At 38.5% G+C, this 21,302-nt stretch overlaps 1 protein-coding gene across 2 annotated transcripts; it reads left to right on the top strand.

Annotated features, from left to right (window-relative positions):
- The first annotated feature begins 532 nt into the window (after window positions 1-532).
- LSM8 (LSM8 homolog, U6 small nuclear RNA associated) lies at window positions 533-5,861 on the top strand. Of its 2 annotated transcripts, none has more exons than XR_011976879.1 (4): window positions 533-1,432; window positions 1,959-1,999; window positions 3,636-3,763; window positions 5,606-5,861. XR_011976879.1 is itself a non-coding variant. In XM_072652949.1 (4 exons), the coding sequence occupies exons 1-4, from the start codon at window positions 923-925 to the stop codon at window positions 5,694-5,696; spliced, it is 291 nt and encodes a 96-aa protein (XP_072509050.1). In that variant the 5' UTR covers window positions 689-922; the 3' UTR covers window positions 5,697-5,861. The 2 variants fall into 2 exon arrangements, 1 of the variants encoding a protein (XP_072509050.1); XM_072652949.1 differs by having other exon boundaries at window positions 689-953.
- The last annotated feature ends 15,441 nt before the right edge of the window (window positions 5,862-21,302 follow it).

Raw genomic sequence — 21,302 nt, 5'->3', positions numbered from 1 at the left:
AAGCCTGAGACACTGACGGTGCGAGCTGCCCGGGGTCGCGCGGGTAGAGATGGGCACAGGAGCGCCCACCTCCCTGGGCCGCCTGCCCGGGGTCGCGCGGGCAGAGATGGGCACAGGAGCGCCCACCTCCCTGGGCCGCCTGCCCGGGGTCGCGCGGGCAGAGATGGGCACAGGAGCGCCCACCTCCCTGGGCCGCCTGCCCGGGGTCGCGCGGGCAGAGATGGGCACAGGAGCGCCCACCTCCCTGGGCCGCCTGCCCGGGGTCGCGCGGGCAGAGATGGGCCTAGGAGCGCCCACCTCCCTGGGCCGCCTGCCCGGGGTCGCGCGGGCAGAGATGGGCCTAGGAGCGCCCACCTCCCTGGGCCGCCTGCCCGGGGTCGCGCGGGCAGAGATGGGCACAGGAACGCCCACCTCCCTGGGCTGCCAGGGCGAGATGAGATGCAGATGCCATTTGTAAAGTGCTTTGCAAAGCTTAAAGCGTTAGCTTATTAAATTCCTATACCCTTCATGCTTTCTGTGAATAAACCTCTATGCCTTTCATACTTGTAATGCGATGAAAATCTCACTGCTGTTTTCTTTCCTTCCAACTAACTTTTCCTCAAAGCTCCCCCCGTCTCCATTTATTTCGGCTCTCTTCGTTTTACTCCGCCCTCTCCCGCTCCACGTGATCCCCAGGGAACCGAGGCATCCTGGGAGGACACGCAAAGGACGCCTGCGCACGAATCGCTCTCTGCTCCTTGGAGAGGCAAAGGAAGGGAGAAGGCGGGGCGGGTGCCGCGGTAGCCTTTACTCTCGCGATCCTTGCTTCCTTGCCGACGGAAAGCGTCCGGGTGTTTGCAGTTCTTCCGGGCCGTGTTCCTTTTTCCCTTCTCTGTTCTTCTCGGCGCTTGGCGCAGACTCCGGAGCGCGCGGCCCGACCATCATGACGTCGGCTTTGGAAAACTACATCAACCGTATCCTTGAGCTGCCGCCGGGGCGGCGGCTTTGCGCCCCCTCTTCGCGTTCCCCCGCCATGGTTGTGCGGGGCATCCGGAGCGGCGCAGTGTTTTCTGGCCTAGGGAGCGGAGCGGGCCTTGGCGCGGCCGGCCGGGAAGGGGAGGAGCGAGAGATCCTGGCCCGCCTGCTGGGACTCGGGAATCCTGCGCGGGCGAAGCTGTGCTCGCCTTCGGGGCCCGTGCGGCCCGACCCTCTTCGGGGCAGATCTTAATTGTGGTTCTTTACTTCTTAGCAGCCCCCCGCTCCCTCGCCCCCCCAAAAAGGAACAACTTTTCATGGGCCGAGCGGCCATCTCCCTCCTCCCGCCAGCCCCCTCCGTGGCCTTGGCAGCAGCGAGCCGAGCTAGATGCGAATGTTTGGGTGCGGGCCTGGGTACCTCTGGCAGAAAGAAGAAGGAGATCACGTCTAAATTAAAACCAGAAAAAGCCCATTCAAGGTTTCAATCTTTCATTCTTATTGCCTGGTGGGTGCCAGAGTAGAGCATATGGCTTGTGCTTGGGAATCTGCATTTACTGGTAACTTCTGTGGGCTTTCATCGCTAGTTGTAGAGGGAGTTAGGTGAGGAAAGTTGTTTGTAAGGTGGCACAGGGCCAAAAGTTGGAAAAAATACCCTGTAAGAGTAGTTAAACTTTGTAGCTGTTTTAGGGCAGAACACTCGAATCACATAATTGAAAGAGTGATTTTTTTTCCCCAAAGAAAAGCCAAAGGTATGATTGAAATTCTTGTAAGCACTGTTGTTTTCTGGTTTGGTTTGTTGGGTTTTTTTTCTAATGGTATGTTTTTATAGAGTTTTCAGACCTTCAGATCCACCTTTTATATAGGAAATTTGGCATATCTGTGTTCACCCGCTGTGACAGTAATATTTCAGATTTTCTGTCAAATTCAGGTTTTTTTTATCAGGGCTTAAGATTACAGCATTTGGACTTTCCTAAAGAAATACTTCCTTAATCCTGTTTTATCAGGTACTGTGGCTGTAATTACATCTGATGGCAGAATGATTGTGGTAAGTGTTCAGTTCTACACTATTCTGTCATCCCAGAGTGTTTTATTTGTTCAATACCTGTGTCACCATGAGATGGTGTGATATTTTTACATTTACTGCATCAGCTGAGCATTATGGATACAGTGTTGGTCTTGGTATTAGAAAGACCCAGATCCAAACCCTTCTCCCTGACTCTTTTATCTGTTGGACCATAGACAAGTGGCTCTCCAAACCTCAGTTTTCTTATGTGTAAAAGGAGATAATGTATATAAAAGGCTTTCTAAACCTTTAAGTCCTATATTAATGTCAGCTGTTAGACTTTTCTCATAGACTGTTTAACTTATACAACACTTGCCTTCAGCATTCCTCTCACTCTATTCTTAACCTTCTGCAATCTGACTTCCAACCTTATCCAAGTGAAATTGCCCTCTCCAAAATAGCATTTAGGCATGTTCTTTGTGTTCAAAGGAGCTCCAAGTTTATTGAGAATTACAGACTTGACAAATAAATTTCAATACCAGGCTTCTCTTGTGAAATATTTTTTTTTATTTTGCTTACTGACTTTGTTTATTAAATTTTTCCTATATTACTATGTGGATGAAGTAATATAATTTTTTTATGAAAGCCCAAGATAAAAATATTTCTTTGTTAATTTTAGCAAAATTAAAGGAAAAGTATATTTTCTGGAAAATTTTACACACAAAGAACACATAAAACAGCTTAAGCCCATCTTTGGAAATATAGTTCATGTTACTTGCTACATTCAAACATGCCTAAATGCTATTTTAAAAAAGTTATACATGTCCCAATAGGCTCTTTTTTTGTTTGTGATAAGCTAGTCAATAGGTGAATTGGTTGCTAGTTAGTTTTTATTTTTTAAAGCATGATTTCTGCAAACCCTAGATTTAGTTTTCTTCTTTTGGCATTGCTTTAAAACTGAATATACAGAAAATTAATAATAAATTGAAACATTTAACAAGAGCCACGTAAATTTAAATTTCCTCAGAAATTCTGCCAACTCTTTTTTGCTCTTATTTTTTTTGTTTTATTTTTTTTTGCTCTTATTTTAAAATTAAGTTTATTCCATGAAACCTTCTCATCAGGCTCCACTTATTTTATAAAACACAGTACATTTTTCCTTTGAGAAATTATAATTAATCCAGTCCTTTTTTAAAAAGCTTACTATATCATATTTTTATTTGGGTTCATTAGGTTACCTTTAGAATATAAATTCCTTATATTCAGGGACTTTTATCTTTATATCCCTAGCTACTCCACATCATCTTGCACAGAATGAATATTTATCAAACTTAATGGAATATTAGCTCTTGAAAGGTGCAGTGACTGTGTATTGTCCTTCTGTACACTCACAGTAACCAACACAAAAAATATTTTATATATTTTTATATAGCTCTTACATCAGAGCTTTCTGTAGACAGTTGGTACTCATGTATTTTTTTTTCCTTAATAAAGAGTTTTATAACCTGAAATAATGGCAGTTATAGAGGATTTTTTTGTTTTTATTTTTTAGTGTTAGAAAGACTTTTTAATGTGTCTTATTTGCATTTGAGGGACTAGTTTTCTAGAATTACTGTATATTATATACTGAACTTACAAATTGAGATGACTTAAAAACATTTCATTATTCTTTTCGCAGGGAACACTGAAAGGTTTTGATCAGACCATCAATTTGATTTTGGATGAAAGTCATGAACGGGTGTTTAGCTCTTCTCAGGGAGTAGAACAAGTGGTATTAGGATTATACATTGTAAGAGGTGATAATGTGTAAGTATGCATTTTTTTTTAATCTGGGCAAACTCAAGCTATAAGTGTACACAGTAGATAATTTAATAATATATATTAATGTAGAGGTTTGCTTTTGTTTTTCCCCCCTAAAGGGTAATTCTCTATTAAAAGGGATCCCATAGTGAGCCATTTGTACAGTGAATAATAACTGGGTTTTCATACATTTTTCCTGTTTAAGATGAATAAGAGCTGGACTTGGTGGAGTAGTCCTGTAATCCTGGTGCTGGAGAGGCACCTGAGCTGCAGTAGGGTGTCTGCATTGAGTCCAACACTAACATGGGCTAAGTCTCTTAGAGTGGGTTCCATCAGGCTGCTTCTGGCAGTCAGGTCATGCAGTGGAAAGAGAGCTGGACCTGGGGTCATGAAGACTTGAGTTCAAATCCAGCCTCAGTGTCCCACAACCAGGAAATAAATGATGCAGGATTCAGACTTCTACATGAATCCAAATGCAACACTGTTTACTCAGCCACCCAGATGCCATTTTTTGAGGGATAAAACATATCTGCCCTTTCCCTGTTTTTGTAGCACCTCTCCCATATTCCGTGATCATCAGTTCTAAGCAACTCAGAAACCGCTTCTGCCAGTGCTTTAGGTACCTTGCCATTTGGTATTCTTTGTGTGGACCATTGCATACTTTTTAATACCTCCTTGTTTTGCCTAATTTTAAATTCTATTTTAATCATTTTGTTTTAACCTTCCCATTATTCTCCTTGGGTGAAAAAAGGAAGCAAAATAAATTGAGTAGTTCAGCCTTCTTATTGTTGTCTGCCAGCATACCCTTCTACTCCTAGCAGTGCCTTATGCTTTCTGTTATACTTGCCTCAAAAGATAAAAACAATTTTAAAATCCCTTGTAGGCATTCTTGGCTTTAATTTCCAGCTTTACCTCTTTCTGGCCTTTAGTATTGCTGACACTATTCTTACACAACTATACCTATTTTGTTCATCTTCAGTTACTTTCCTTTGCTCCCATTTTCTTTACAAGTCTTTTAAAAGTCTAATTTGGTTGTTAATTTGCTTTTATTCTTTAGATAACTCCTCTAATCTTTAATGGACAAATTCTGTAAGATAAATTCATAAGAAAGCTGTAAGCAAACTGCTAAAATAGAGATAGAAGGGATCCATTCTGTTTTCATTTTCAAAACTGAATTCTTAGGAGCTTATTAGGTATATGTATCCTGAGGTATACATTAGGCTAGTGGCCCTCACCTTCCCTGTAGTTTCACATACATTCCATGTAAGAATTATATCAATAAAACAGGAAAAAATGAGTGCCTCTGTAAATAATATTATAAATGAGGCTTATTAAAATATTATTTTTTGCACTATTTTGTCATCATTATTGAAATTATTCTGAAAGTCACTTTAGTTACCTATTAATTGTTGTAAAAACAGCAATGTTTTTTAATTTTTGTGGAATCTTTGAATCTGAAGTGGGGGGCTAATTTTTTTTGTTATATCACTTCAATATGTATGATACCTGTAGGGTTTGATACAACATCTGCCATCATAGTCTGGTTGGTTTTCTTTAATAATTACCTTATTTGAAATATCTGTTCTGTGTGGGAAAGAATTTGATTTTAAATTATAGGTAAGATCCTTATTTTTAGTTCACAGTTACTACTACAGCATGATTCCCGTTTCTTTAGGTATAAAAATTATTTTATAAAAATACTAAAATTGTTCTAAACCTCATCATCTCCTTTTCCTTCTCAACTGTTTCTGTTTTGAAAGAATTCAGTATTTTTAGAAATTGTCCCCAAATTCTAAAATGTTTTTACATTTTTATGTATTCTCTTTTTTTCCTTACATTTCATTACAGTGCAGTCATTGGAGAAATTGATGAAGAGACAGACTCTGCACTTGATTTGGGAAATATTCGAGCTGAACCTCTAAACTCAGTAGCACATTGATAAACTATATACTTTGGACTTTTGTAAAGTTTTTGCCTGTACAGATCTACTTATTCTGAGAGTAATGTGCAGAATTTTTACAAATTGTGATAACTATCTACGTTTCTACTCATTTTGTGAGTGTTGTAGTTTAATATGTAAATTAAAATATTTCTACATTTTGCATCTTATTGTAAAAATTTTTTTATGTATTTTACAAACATTTAGTAGTGACTAATATTCATAATTTTGGAAATATAATAAACAAATGGTAATTTTAACATTTAACAGTATAGGGAAGGTTATAAACATAAATTTATGCATTACTTATCATACATATTAATGTTAGTGAGTAATGAAAAATTGTCCCTAAGTGAGGAAACATCTACCTAGAGTTCTTCAAATTAAATTTCTCACTGCTAGTGGCATTGGTTTATTTTTGCAGCTGCTGTTTTTTGATAGTTCCTATAGCTTCCTATTGCAGTGGTGAATCAGTCTGGGTTTAATTGAAAGGGAAAATGATGATGGGAGAGAGAAGATTCTCACTTAGATCAGATATAGGGAGTTGAAAGGTATGAATGAGTATGAGGGAGAAGTTACAAGAATTAGAAAGTTTGATATGAATAATTTGCCTGAAGTATATTTTAAATATGGCCTTACTTTGTTTAAATTATCTTGATGTTGATAAAATTGGATCCAATAATTAGCAATTATCATTTTATAAATGTCAGTAAATGAAAATTTGTTTATATCTAGTCAAAGCTTGCTGTCATTGAATAACTTGTAAACAGTTTTCTCCAACACATTGAATGTCAACAGATTATTCAAAGAGTAGTTAATTTTCTACATAAGTGCTTTTGTAATTTATGTGAAAATTAATCATTTGAAGTATAGAAAATCTCCACGTTATAAATGGATTGTGATGCAGAAGTTCTCTTAGTGATATGAAGCTTTAAATAGCTTTTCTCCTAGAAATAATGGATGATACGAGAAGTAGGTTATATTCCTAGATTAGGAATAAAGGGTTGAAATTTATCAGTGGGAAAATAGAACAATATTACATTGTATCTTCAAGAAAAGTCTTGGGGAAGAGCCAAGATGGCGGAATAACAGCACAGGCTTTCTAGAGGTCTCCCCACAAGCCCAGCCAAATACCTGTAAAAAATGGCTCTAAACAAATTCTGGAGCTGCAGAACCCACAGAAAGACTGAGTGAAGCAAATCTCCAGCCCAAGACAGCCTGGGAGGTCATCAGGAAGTGTCTGTCACACTAGGCTAGGAGCAGGGTACAGTCCACTGTGGACCGCGCCACCAGAGAGGGGACCTGAGCAGGCCGTGGGGGGACTGAATCTCTCACACCTGTGGCAGTTTCCAGACTTCATGACCTCAAAACGCTGAGGACAAATTGGAAGGTCAGTGGAAAAAACTTGTGGGACCTGTGTGGGAGAGTAGAGTGATTGGGCCTCAGCCCCAGGGCGGCAAAGGTAGGGAGGGGGCAAAGGAACCCATGGCAGCCACAGCAAGGGCAGGTTCAGCTGCAGCCAGTATTTCTGGAGCTTTAGGCCCACAGATTGTGAGGGGATCAAGCCACTGACAGTATAACACCGACACCCACTGGAAGCAAAGAACTACTTTCACAAAGAGCTCAAAAGTCAAGTAAATGTCTGGAGAAATGAGCAAAAACCAGAAAAAGAGTCAGACTATAGAGTCTTAACTTTGGTGACAAGGAAGACCAAAACATGCAAACAGAAAACAGCAAAGTCAAAGCTCCTCCACCATCCAAAGCCTCCAAGAAAAATGTGAATTGGTCTCAGGCCTTGGAAGAACTCAAAAAGAATTTTGAAAGTCAAGTAAGAGAAGTAGAGGAAAAATTGTGAAGAGAAATGAGTGATGCAAGAAAATCATGGAAAATAAGTCAACTGCTTACTAAAGGAGATTTAAAAAAAATGTTGAAGAAAGTAACACTCCAAAAAATAGAGCAACCCAAATGACAAAAGAGATCCAAAAAGCCAATGAGGAGAAGAATGTCCTGAAAAGCAGAATTGGACAGATGGAAAAGGAGCTCCAAAAGCTCACTGAAGAAAATAATTCCTTAAAGATCAGAGTGGACCAGATGGAAGCTCATGACTTTATGAAAAATCTAGAAATTATAAAAACCAAAGGAATGAAAAAATAGCAGACTGTGAAATATCTCACTGGAAAAACAACTAACCTGGAAAATAGATCCAGAAGAGACAATTTAAAAATTACTAGACTATCTAAAAGCCATGATCAAAAAAAGAGCCTCAACATCATCTTTAAGAAACTATGAAGGAAAACTACCCTGATGTTCTAGAACTAGAGGATAAAATAGATATTGAAAGAATCCACTGATCACCTCCTGAAAGAGATCCCCAAAGGAAAACTCCTAGGAATATTATAGTCAAATTCCAGAGCTCCCAGGTCAAGGAGAAAAATATTACAAGCAGCCAGAAAGAAACAATTCAAGTATTGTGGAAATACAATCAGGATAACACAAGATCTAGCAGCTTCTGCATTAAGGGATTGCAGGGCTGTGAGTATGATGTGCCAGAGGTCAAAGGGCCTAGGATTAAAATAAAGAATCACCTACCCAGCAAAACTGAGTATAATACTTCAGGGGAAAAAATGGGGATTCAGTTCAAGCATTTTTGTTGAAATGACCAGAGCTAAATAGAAAATTTGATTTTCAAACATAAGAATCAAGAGAAGGTAAACAAGAAAGAGAAATCATAAGGGACTTATTAAAGTTGAGCTGTTTACATTCCTACATGGAAAGATCATATTTGTAACTCATGAGACTTTTCTCATTATTAGGGTAGTTGGAGGAATTATTTATATATATATATATATATATATATGTATGTATGTATATATATATACATACATACATATACAGAAGGCACAGGGTGAATTGAATAGGAAGGTATGATATCTAAAAATAGAATTAAGGGGTGAGGAATATATTGGGAGGAGAAAGGGAGAAATAGAATGGGGCAAATTTTCTCACATGAAAGGCAAGAAAAAGCTTTGTCAATGGAGGTGAAGGGGGGGAGGTGAGGAAAAAAAGAACCTTACTCATCACATTTGGGTCTTCATGACTCATACTCAATTTGGTATAAAAATCTATGTTGCACTACAGGGAAGTAGGTGGGAAGGGAATCAGAAGGGTATGAGGGAGATGATAGAACGAAGGGCAAATGGGAGGAGGTGGTAATTAGAAGTAAACACTTTTGAGGAGGGCCAGGGTCAAAAGAGAAAATAGAATAAATGGGCAGAATAGGATAGAGGGAAATATGGTCTTTTACATGACTTATGGAAGTCTTACTACACATGTATAACATAACATTGAATTGCTTGCCTTCTCAGTGGGGATGGGTGGGAAGGGAAGAAGGGAGAAAAATTGGAACTCAAAAGTTTTAAAAACAAATGTTCAAAATTGTTTTTAAATGCAACTGGGAAATAAGATATATAGGCAATGGGGTATAGAAATCTATCTTCCCTCACAAGAAACTAGAGGAGATAGGGATAAAGAAGGGAGGGGTGTGATAGTAGGGAGGGCAGATTGGGGGAAGGGATAATCAAAGTGCATGCTGCCTTGGGTGGGCAGAGAGGAGAGATGGGGAGAAAATTTGGAACTCAAAATCTTGGGGAAGTGAATGTTGAAAACTAAAAATAAATAATTTTAAAAAAGAAAAGTCTTGGACGTGAAGTATCAACAACTTGGACATTTTCAAGAGCTTTAGAAGAACATGGTAACAATGATTGTGTAATTTTGCTTTTCCAAACCTTTTGATGCAGGTGTGTTTATATTCATTTGTTCTTCAAGGATCTGTAATTTTTCTGTATTCAAATAACATCCAGTTGCTGGGACTTGTGCTTAACCTAGGTGTATCGTGACCAATTTGGTTCTGCTGTTCCTGTATTATGTTCCTCCCCAACTTGGTTAGGAACTGCTGAAGCTTGCACTTTGCCTCCAGAGGGTCTGAGGGATTGGACCAACCTCCACAACAAAATAAGGCTTTGGAGTACATAACAGCAAGAGCTCTGGCCTGCTTTATAGGTTCTTAGATCTGCTTTTCTAAAAGAAAAGCAATTTTTGAAGGGTCAACAATCTACTTTAATCAAGATCATACATCATTCACTTAGTTCAAGGGAAAAAAGTCAGCACCCTGAACTTCAGAGAACATTCAGAGAAATAAAGACCAACAGACAGAGCTTCCACCTGTCTGACCATAAGCAATACATACATACCAGAGAGAAAAGCACCAACATCTTGGTTTTCGAAGCTGAGGGGCTCCTTAATGGCTTCCCAGAGTCTCATCTGGCATATAAACCTTCCAAAAACTAAACCACAAAATAAAGCTGCACTTCAGAATATTTATATACTTTTCAGAGCTATGGGGCATGACCCTCTGACCTAGTGCCTCAATAGAAATTGACAAAGGGTATTGAGGCCTATTAATGTGCATAGAAGATCTTTTAACTCCTCCCCCCACCCACCTTTAACCTTAAATTACCATTCAGAGCAAGGCTTGTAATATACTTGACACAGCAATAACTTTGTGGATCACAAATGGAACAAAGAGGATACAGGTTTTTACTGATATATATATATATATATAAAGGAAATGAAGAAAGTGTCAAAGGGGATATATATATTTACTAAAGAAAATTTTCAATATTATGAACTGATCTGTGAGCACTGAGAGAGAATAGTAGAGAACATACATTATTCTCCTTAAGAAAGGAGATGCTAGAGGAACCTTGTGATTCATGTAAGGAGCTGTCCACTCAGGACAGGTTGGTCTCTGTGGAGCAATCATAGTGACCATGATGAGAGATTGCGTGTCAGAGCTTGGTGCTCATGGCTGAGGTCAGGTTACGCCTTTTAATGCCTTGAGAACTGCCCTCAAGATAATTGCAAACTAAAATGGAGCCAAGCAACAAAGAAATAAAGGGAATTGTGACTTTAATAAATTGCATGGTGCTGGCCAAATGTTATATATTAATTAGGTGAGGGTGAGGTGTGCAAAGTTATCAAAGAATTGCAAAAATGTAAACATTCATAGTTGTTAGCAGCTTAACTAACAGTAGACCTAAAGCAACATCAGTAAATTTACCTATCATTGGTAGGAGCAGGGAACCTCTCTCTCAAAGTAAGATTGGACTGAAGACTGTGGAAATTTTAATTACTGAAATGCTTTCTAGAATGTCTGGTGTCTAATTCTGTTGTTCAGTTGTTCCAGACTCTTCATGACTTCATTTGGTGTTTTCTTGGTAAAGATACTGGAGTTGTTTACCATTTGCTTCTCTAGCTCATTTTACAGATGAAGAACTGAAGTGAACAAAGTTAAGTGACTTGCCCAGAGTTACATTGCTAGTAGGTGTCTAAAACCAGATTTGAACTCAGGAAGATAGTTCTACACATCTGTTAATGCTTGTAAGCTTACTAATTAGAATGTTGTATTTACAGATACCAGCATTGATTTGTGAAGTAGTGTGTTAACATTTCTTGCTAAAGGTAATATATACATATATAATAGGATATTTGTAAGTTGAGGCAAATTTCTCAAAATTAAAATCTTGAGAAGTTTCTGTTCCTTCACCCTCAAACCCTGTGAAGTTCAGCATTAATATGTACTGGTCTAAGGGAAAGTTGAAATTCCCTTAAGTGAAGTCTCTATTGTTCTCCCTTGAGAAATAACCTTAAGGTCTTTTTTTACTTTTGGCATTGGTTAGGTTATGTAGAGAAGGGGAAAATTAAAGTAACCTCTTTACTATCAATCAACATTTATTTGGAATCTATTAGGTGCCAGGTCTCATGCAAAGATCTAGGGATGCAAAAAAAGGTAAAAGACAGTCCCTGTCCAATGAAGGAGATAGCAAACAAGCTATAAATAGGAAATAAAAGAGGGAAGGCACTAGAATTAAGAAGAGTTGGGAAAGGCTTTCCATAAAAGGGATGACTTGAGTTAGGACTTGAAGGTAGTAGTAGTGGTAGTAGTAGTAGATTTTGATTGTTTTCCCTTTAACCTATGCAACTTCACAATTTTGCCTCTCATAACCTAAGCTACTGGGAAGATCTCTGATTCCAAAATTATGATAATGTGCACTTCTGTTCAAGTATAAAGTTTATGGCAACCTTACTGTTTTCTTTTTTTCACTGTTCTTGACAACTTTATTCTTAAAGATAATCAGCTTTTGCATCCTAATCCAAAAGGAGGGTGACACCCTACAGCACTCTGCCACACCCCATTCTCACCATCCTGTTCAGCCAGTGACTGACCTAGAAGCCCTTAGAAATAGGAAAACTGAAACCTCTCACGTAGACCATCTGCAAAATAGAAATAACTTAGATCAATTTCACATGGTTGTTGTGAGGTTCAAATGAAGTCATGTAAAGCATATTTATACTTGAAAGTACTAAGGCACCTAACTTCTTAAATGTTTTCTATATTACCAATTAAAACTTCTGTGTCCCAGATGCATGAAATATGCCATCAAGGCTAACAACCAGGTGCAAGTTAGATTCTTAATTTTGTGTATATTTGGGAGGAGGTAGGAAAGGACATGGAGAGGAGTGAGATGATACATACATCTCTGGTAAAATGGTGAGTATATAGTGCAGCCCCTTTAATGAACTCTCCTAAAATAAACCCTTATTTTGCAGTTACAAAAGGGCCAAAATCAACCTCTGTGCTTTGTGACTCAAGATTGAAAAAGGAGAAACATACTATATAACTCAAATTATATTCATTTCAAATAGATCTATTTTTCTGGAATATTTTTCTTAAAACTAAAATGTGGGTATCTTGACAATTAAATATTAAGATAAAAAAATCTCATTTTCTGACTAAAGTGATGCCATCTTAAATATTGTAATTACAATCCTTTGAAGTTGTAGTAATTTGATGTGTTAATTAGTTTTACTTGCTAATAATAGGATTTTGGCCAAATCTGCTATGGAATTTCCTTGGACTAAATGATGTTTAAATACAAATGAGCTGGTAGTAGGGTCAGACAACAGATAGTTTCCTAGGGTGCAACATGTAGGAGGGAGGAATATTTTTAATATTACACTTAGACTATAACTGGTACAGGTTCATTTATTTTGTGATCTGTAAGGTCTTGTCATTAGAGCAGCACTTCTCTAAGCAGCACTTCTCTAAGGGTGGTCCAGGAACCCTTGCAGTGTCCCTGAGACCCTTTCAGGTCAAGAGATCACAACTATTTGAATAATGATACTGCTTTAATTTCTAATATGATAGGAATAGCTATAAACCTATATTAACAAAAATTTTTGGAAAGGTCACAGTTTTTAAGAGTGTAAAAAATGGTCTTGAGACCAAAAAGTCTAAGGACTGATGTGTTCTGAATATCTCTTTCCATCCCACCCCCTCAAAGAGCAGTAATGGCAACTTTAACAGACGATCATAGCAGTGACAGCTTGTGTAAGACCTGACAGAGGAGCTGAAGCTGTTCCTGAGCCCCAAACTGTGATCTAGAGAAGGGGAGATTTTGAATTCACTGGGCAGCATGACTTCATGTTCTTGCTAGAGAAGGGAGATTTTCCAGGCAGCAACAGTTTTGGTAGTTGTTTCATTTGGAACTCAAAGTTCAAGAGTTCATGAATTTGAAAGTTCAAACTTCCAAAGAATACTGGTGTATGTGCACAGGTCTGACAAGAAGGGAGGACTTGAGGAGACCTTTCCCTCTGGGAAAAAGGGATTCATCAAAATGATGAGATGTTGCCTTGATGGCATCTTCAAGTTGTGTGTGGAGGATGACTTTAATAGGTCATTTGAGTGCTTTATATTTCCATACTTGTTAACAGACTCTTGTAAGTGCTCATGCAGTATTTTATGCATTTTCTATGGGTGGTTTCCAAAAGGGCTGTACATTATTTATGTACACTGAAAGTATGTATGGGAATTGGGGTCCATGATTCACATTTGGAGAACAACCTGTATCTAAACTTTATTTTGAAAAAAATCCTGGATTATGTTTAATAGAGGGCAAAGAGCCAAAGAAAGAAACTGATCCTTTGAGATCAGGTCCCTTGTATTAGATCTGTATTATATTAGGCTAGAGTCCTTCGGGAATTCCTGAGCCAAAGGTTATAGATGGATCTGTGATTTTGTGGATATAATTTTAGTCCTTGGAGCTTAATATATCTTTAATTAGGGTTTGTTATTTCCTTTATGATGCATATTGTAACCTCCTCTCATTTCTTATCAATGTCTTGCCATAAAACTCCTCCCCAGGAGGTCCATCCAACATGAATCTTCCTCTACCTCTCTCTCTTGACAGTATAGATTCCAGTAGAACAAAGAATTATTCTTTAGTTCTTCTTTGCTCCTGTCATATGATGTCAACATCACTATCTTGCAAATGGTACAATGTATTACTCAAAGCTAGAGGGATTAAACAGTTTTTTTACTACAATATTCCAGCACTTTCGGGGAGAAGCAATTATCCAGGCAGTTTAAAATCAGTCTATAGGATAAAAACAAAATCTAAGGCTGAAAAGAATGGTAAAAGCAGTCAACAAAGAGGTTTCTGCCAAAATCTCAAAGATTGATTTTACAATCATGAAGGTGCCATGGATGGGCACCAGATAACTCCACCTGGAAGCAGTGTTAATTCCAACTGTCCCAGGACTGTCCCACAATTTCTTCACAACAGTCCCAGCTAGTGTTGTGACATGTCTCTAGTTCCATCAATCTCCTTGCTTACAACAGTACCATTTTATTTCCACTCCTATATCTCTGAATTAACCATACATGGTAGGACAGAGTCAAATGATTAGTACAGACAGCAATTGTTCGTTTTTCATTTCCTTTTATTTTTTTTAGAAATGAAATCTATTGTTTTGAGGAAACAAAAATTTATGGCAATTGATCACTTCCTTCTTATTCAAGGAGTTCTTACTCAAGAAGAAGAAAACTTGTTTTTCATTTTCAAAGACAATGGGGTCATGACTTACAGGATTTGGATTTAAGTGGGGCAAAGTTTCACAAAATTGTCAACCTCTCTCTTCCAGAGTCATCAAAGTCCAGTGGCAAGAAAAAAGTCAAGATGACTAGAGATGGCCCTGGATGCAGTGGATTACCTTGCCAATGGTCAATGGTGGGAGAAGTTAGTGGGCTAGAGATGAGGCATCATGGAGTTGGTGAGACTTAAACTGAATCTGTAAGCAGAAAGTAGAATTGAGCTAAGTGGAGATGGGTGTCATTTTATTTTTTTTCCTGAGAATTTTCTTTAACTATTAAATCTTTCCTAGCCCCAAATATTGTAAGAATACAGCAAATAGAACTGCAAACACAACACAGTCTACATTTCCATAGTTAAGAAATGTTGAAGAAAAATCAAATTCAGAGTTATTTTTAGTTCTAATTCCTGTCTACTTTCTTCTTTTCTTTTTTAATAGTATCTTATTATTTTTCCAATTATATGCAAAGGTAGTTTTTCAGTATCCATTTTTGTAAAATTGAATTCCAAATTTTTCTGTCTCTTCCCTTCCCTCCCTTCTCTCCAAGAAAGCAAGCAATCTGATATATGTTTTACATGAACAGTCATGTTTAACATTTCACATTTGTCATGCTGTGAAAAAAAAGAATCAGAACAAAAGAGAAAAACCACAAGAAAGTTAAAAACAGAAAGTGAAAATGATATGCCTCAATCTGCATTCAGATTCCATAGTTCTTTCTCTAGATGTGGTTAGCATTTTCCATCACAAGTCTTTTGGAATTGTCTTGGATCATAGTATTGCTGAGAAGCTATCATAGCTAATCATTGCACAGCGTTGCTGTTTCTAATGTTCTACTGGTTCTGCTCACTTCACTCAGCATCAGTTCATGTAAGTTTTTCCAGGTTTTTCTGAAATCTACTTCCTCATCATTTCTTATAGCACAATAGTATTCCATTACATTCCTATACCACAGCTTGTTTGGGTATTCTCTCAGTTTCCAATTCTTGGCCACCAGAAAAAGATTAGCTTTAAATATTATTGTATCTCTGGGTCCTTTTCCCTTTTCTATGATCTCTTTAGAATACAGACCTAGTAGTGGTATTGCTGGATGAAAGTTTTATAGTCCTCTGGGCATAGTTCCAAATTGATTTTCAGAATGGCTGAATCAGTTCACAACTCCATCAACGATGCATTAGTATTCCAATTTTCCCATATCTTCTCCAACATTTATCATTTTCTATTTCTGTCCGATGTGACAGGTGTGAGGTGATTCCTCAGAGTTGCTTTAATTTGCATTTCTCTAATAGTGACTTAGAGCATTTTTTCATATGATTAGAGATAACCTTCATTTCTTCCTCTGAAAACTGCCTGTTCATATCCTTTGACTATTTATCAATTGGGGAATGACTTCTAGTCTAACAAATTTGACTCAGTTCTCTATATATATTCTAGAAATGAGGCTTTTATAAAGAACAGTGGCTGTAAAAAAATGTTTCCCAGTTTTTTGCTTTGATGAGTGCCATTTTTAAGGATATAGTATGGGACTGGAGGAATGAATGAACCAAGGCTTTAAACTTTGCTGGCATTCTTACATTCTGATGACAGTATCAGCAAGTGCTACCAGTCCTTATTATTGTCAGTGGATGTGTTTTGCTTTGGTTGAACAGGAAAGAAATGCTCTACACTTCAGGATGGTGGTGTTTAGGGATGATGGCTTTGTCAGCACTTCCACATCTTGTGTACTAATACACTACCATGCCTGGAACAATTTATCTGTAATTGTCTACCCTGTGTGCCATGAGATAAGTAATGAAAATGCAACCAATAGCTTTAACCAAGTTCATACCTCTTAATACTTCTTAAGCAATAGAGATCTCCTCAACTGTCAGTTTAAAAGTTGAGCCATTTTGAATGGAGCCACTCTCTGAGTATAAACAAAGGATCTAGGTAGCCACTAGGGAACAGACTATCAGAGAGCACATTTATATTCTCTGTGCAGGGCTAGATGGAGACAGTGATTGTTGTTGAACCACATGAATTCTAATTGGTCTGTAAAGTAGAAGTCCTGCCAGGGAATACCAATTAACCCTGCATCTTCTCTTAGAAAAAGTGCAGTGGGGATGATGATCCTGAAAACTCTGGATGAACTTTCTTTGAGTGTCACTTGGGAGAAAGCGTTTTGTAAATAGTTAAGGGATATATAACCTGAGTGTAGTGTAATGCTTTAGTAAACTGAGATATTATGACTGAGTAATTGGTCTCTGGGTTTCTGTGGCTAATGAGAGGCAGAATATTCTAGGGGATATTGTGCTCAAATCCCACCCCTGACACATACCAACCGGATAGCCTTTACCTAATCCTCAGTTTCCTCATCTATAAAATGATGAGCTAGGGTTTGATGACTTCTAAGGTCCCTTCCAGCTCTAAATCTATGATCCTGTGATGACAATATTGCATAAACTCATCATCCCCCTCTAAGAATAGACTCCTAACCTTCATCTTAGAGGTTCCTGTAAGAGTCTTTCATAGTGATGCTCACAAGATTACCTCTTTTCTTAGCCAGTGTCCCTGCAAGGTGATCATCTGGCAAGTCTTTCAGGACAGTTAGAACTGCCCTCATGCAAATAAAAGCTGTTCATGTTCATTTTACCAACAGAGAACCTGGGAGTCTGTCCTGCTCACAACCAAGGAGTAGGCTTTCCTGTGGTTTCTTATAGTTCTCTTTGGGGGTGGTCCTAATTTGTTTGCCACATAATTTGATTGGTAGTCCATTAGATGAGCTTCTGATAAAGTTGTTTATAATATTTTACCATTGGTGGTCTGTCCTATCAAAAGGTCTCCATATACTTATCAGTCGTCTATAAGCACATATATGACGATCATAACATACAATTGCTTATGAGATTGATAAAAAACAAAAGGAAATTTTAAAGAAATTAAAATTAATAAAATTAAAACTTAATATAATTCTTCCATAAAATGGAGTCAGTTACGCCAAGCTGACAAACTTATTTCTGTTCTCTTTTTTAAGGTAATAAAATTACTCTCCATGCTTCTTAAGAGTTTGTTTTCTGTTTCCCTTTTCTTTATAATTTTCTAAGAAATATGATTTTCTAAGATAAATATGATTTATCATTGTATTGCTGTTCTATGTTGCATTACCCAATTGCATCAGAGAAAAGACAATGGGGAAATTATCTGGGGCTAGAAATGGGGGAAAAGTGGGAGAAGGCTGAAGTATAAGGGAGGGGAAAGAGAGATTTCATAACTGGTATATACTGACCAGGGCAATTTCTCCTAGTGTGGCTTCCAGCCAAACAAAAGAAAATTGATTCATTTTTTGTTAATTTCCAGAGCAGGGAGAAAAAACAAAGAAACTATTAACCAGGCTCCTTCTAGACAATCAATCAGTTATGTTGTCATTGTGTGCATGTGTGTGTGTGTGTGTGTTTGAGGGATGTGGCAGGAAAGAAGGGAAAGACTGTAACTGAGATTGGAATGGAAATCATCATCATAGTCATTTTTGTCTTCCTATTATTTTCTTATGGCATGTTGAAAGAATACCAAGTCCTCCAGAGCTGATTGTTGTTATGTTTGTCCTTTGTTGCTGATGACCATTGCCATCAGAGAAATGATAACATGACTTGCACTTGACTTTGTTTTGAGTGAGGGAGGGCTGTGTAGGTCACTGGCCTTACTTCTCCAGAACCATCTGAATCCAGTGACCAGATATTCATCAGGATGACTGGAGATGCAATGGGAGACCTTGGTCCCTTTAGGATAAGGTTCATTCAGGTACTCACTTAGGGTAAGGTAATGCCCATTAGGTGAATAGGATTGTTTAAGAAGTAGTCAGGTGATGACTCCTTTAATGAGGCAAAGAAAAATAACTATGTGAGGCTGGGAGGGAAACAGCAACAGTTACTATTGATAATCACTCTTAAGCCAGGAGGTTCAGAAAATAGCCTTTAAGTGGAGGTTGGTCAGGGACCTAGTGTCCAATCTATGAACTTTGGAGTGCAGTAGGTTTGAGGTTTTGGGAGAGGGGAAAAGAGAGGGGAGGGGACAGGAGAGGAGGGGAGGGGCAGGAGAGGAGAGGAGAGGAGAGGAGGGGAGGGAAAAGGAGGGGAGGAGAGGGAAGGGGAGAGGAAGAAATCTAGTCAGTAAATCCCAAGTTAACGGGCATCCTCTGCCCATCCCAATTTACCTTCCTTTGCAGAGGAGAACGAAGGGGATGGGGAGACAGACAGGAGAGGAGGAGCTGAGTTACTCAGCTAGCTGGGTCCCATCAGGCAGCTGCATCTACTGAAATTGTTGTGGTTTGTCCTTTGTTGCTGAGTGAAGCCATTCTCTCATGGCACATTAAAAGAATACCAAATCCACCAGAACTGATACTAGTAATGGAAGGGGCACCTCATTGAATCCATGGAAAACTCTGATGTTTACAATTGTTTCCAGATCCTTCGACTTGAAAGGCAATGAGGCCTATAGAGGTCTGTGAAAAGCACAATTAACAAGCTCTAAGGAAGAACCCTTCACATGGATGAAAGAGAAAACATTTCAAGTAGCAGTAGGCCAGGTCAAGTCAGAATTCTGAAGGTAACCAAATTCTAGGGCTAGGACAGTCAAAAAATGCTTTTATAACAATAGTCCTGAGATGAAGGTAAACAGTCTAAGAAAATGAGTGAAATACACAAGGGAGGGATGGGTAGTGTCAAAACGAGGCTCAAGAATTTCTCTAAGTTACTTTCTATGACAGTTGGATGCTCCCCCCAATCTTCAATATACTGGAGCATGGGGTGTTACTATTTTATTTATATTATGGGATACATGTTATATAGCTTTGGCATCAGAGTTGCCTCCTCTCTTTCTGGCAGGCTTTTCTATCACCAATCTCCATGACTGTACTATCAATTTTCCTATGTCTCCTCAGGTTTTTTTTTTCTTTTTGTATTCCATCTTGGATTATCTTTGTGCTGTCTCTGAAGCCTTCTCTAATAAGCCAAAACGTAGTGTTCCCTCTCTCCCTCTTTATCTTCTTCCTGAGTGGAGGGATCATCCTCTATTTATAGCATACGTAACTAATGAGTGCCAATAGCGAGAAGATAATATAGCAAATACTCTGTAGGGGAGAACCTGTTCCTTTGCCTGTACCTTCTGGGTACCAAAGTGAGCCAGTTGCCCATGCCTTTTAGTCATGTACAGGTTCCTTGAAACCTTGTCTTTAATCCAATTTAGCTGCATCCTCTCCTTCCTCCCTAGCCTCTGTTGATGGACTAAGATGTTAGCAATAAGCAGCAGACTCTTATAGGTGTTAGTATAATCTTCTCTAGCAAGCACAAAATTAAAAAAAAAAATCTAAAAGTAAGTTCCTCCTCATCTTAAATAAGATTCCTAATTGATTTAGCAGTTGGATATCCATAATCAGTAAGCCTGTCTATCTTTTTAATTCAGGTCAATAAGCATCTATTAAGAATGTACTGTTGGGGCAACAGTCTGGAAGACCTGAGTTCAAATCTAGTCCCAGACACTTACTAGTTGTGTGATCTTAGGCAAGACACTTAACCTCTGTTTGCCTTAATCTACTGGAGGAGGAAATGACAAAGTATTTAAGTATATTTGCTTAGAAAACACAATAACAGTATGGTCTGCAGGGTCACAAAGACTGAACAACACTATAACAAAGTAGCTGAGCTAGGTGAGAAAGATGGATGACGAGGAAAAATACACCTACCCTCAAGGAGCTAACTATACATATTTTTCCCCCATTGGATCATAGATCTAGAGTTGGAAGGGACTGCAGAAGAATTTTAGTCCAACATTTAATTTTATAGATAAGAAAATTGAGTCCCAAGGAGCTTATGATTTGCCTAAGGTCACACAAGTAGTAAGTGTCAGAAGCAGGAGTTCTCTGAGTTCAAGGACAGGGTTCTTTTTACTACTGGAGAAACATCATGGTGTATCGGAAAGATTTTTGAATGATAAAGCATGCTGACTACATCTTGTCAGAAATCTAGTGAACTAGTGGAACAGAATGACATATAACAGCAAGCACCCTGGTACACCCAGGATGACCTGGTAGCACAGGTTCTTGGATCTGCTTTTCTCAAAGGAAAACAACTTTTAAGGGGTCAAAAATCTTCTTTAACTACTTCACTAGTTTAGGGGAAAAGTTAGTACCCTGAACATCAGAGAAATTACAAGCAGAGAAATTTGCATAAAGACCAACAGGCAGGGTTCTGACTGCTTGAATCAAAGCAATACTGCTATATACTTTTATACATACCACTGGATCAAGACAGCCTTTACATCTGAGTAGTTGAGGAGTCTGAACATATGGCCACTCAGAGTCTCGACCAGGGAATCAAACAGTTTTTCTCGTAAGTGAACCCCCAAAGTAAAATACCAACTCAGAGTATTTATATACTTCTCAGAACCTGAAGGCATTACAACCCTCATGACTCAATGCCTAATCAATTTAGTACCAAAAGGTGTGCAAGCCTTTCTACAAGCAAGCCTCCCCCTAAGCAAATTCCTCCTTAGGCAAGTCCCTCCCAATGGGCTCCCCATAAGGTCTATTAATGGGCAGGGAAGATCTTATTACCTGATTAATATTACACATGTATTTTCAGGTAA

Source organism: Notamacropus eugenii, chromosome 3 (assembly GCF_028372415.1).
Source record: "Notamacropus eugenii isolate mMacEug1 chromosome 3, mMacEug1.pri_v2, whole genome shotgun sequence".
NCBI lineage: Eukaryota > Metazoa > Chordata > Mammalia > Diprotodontia > Macropodidae > Notamacropus > Notamacropus eugenii.
This window is presented reverse-complemented; position numbering and strand designations above follow the sequence as displayed.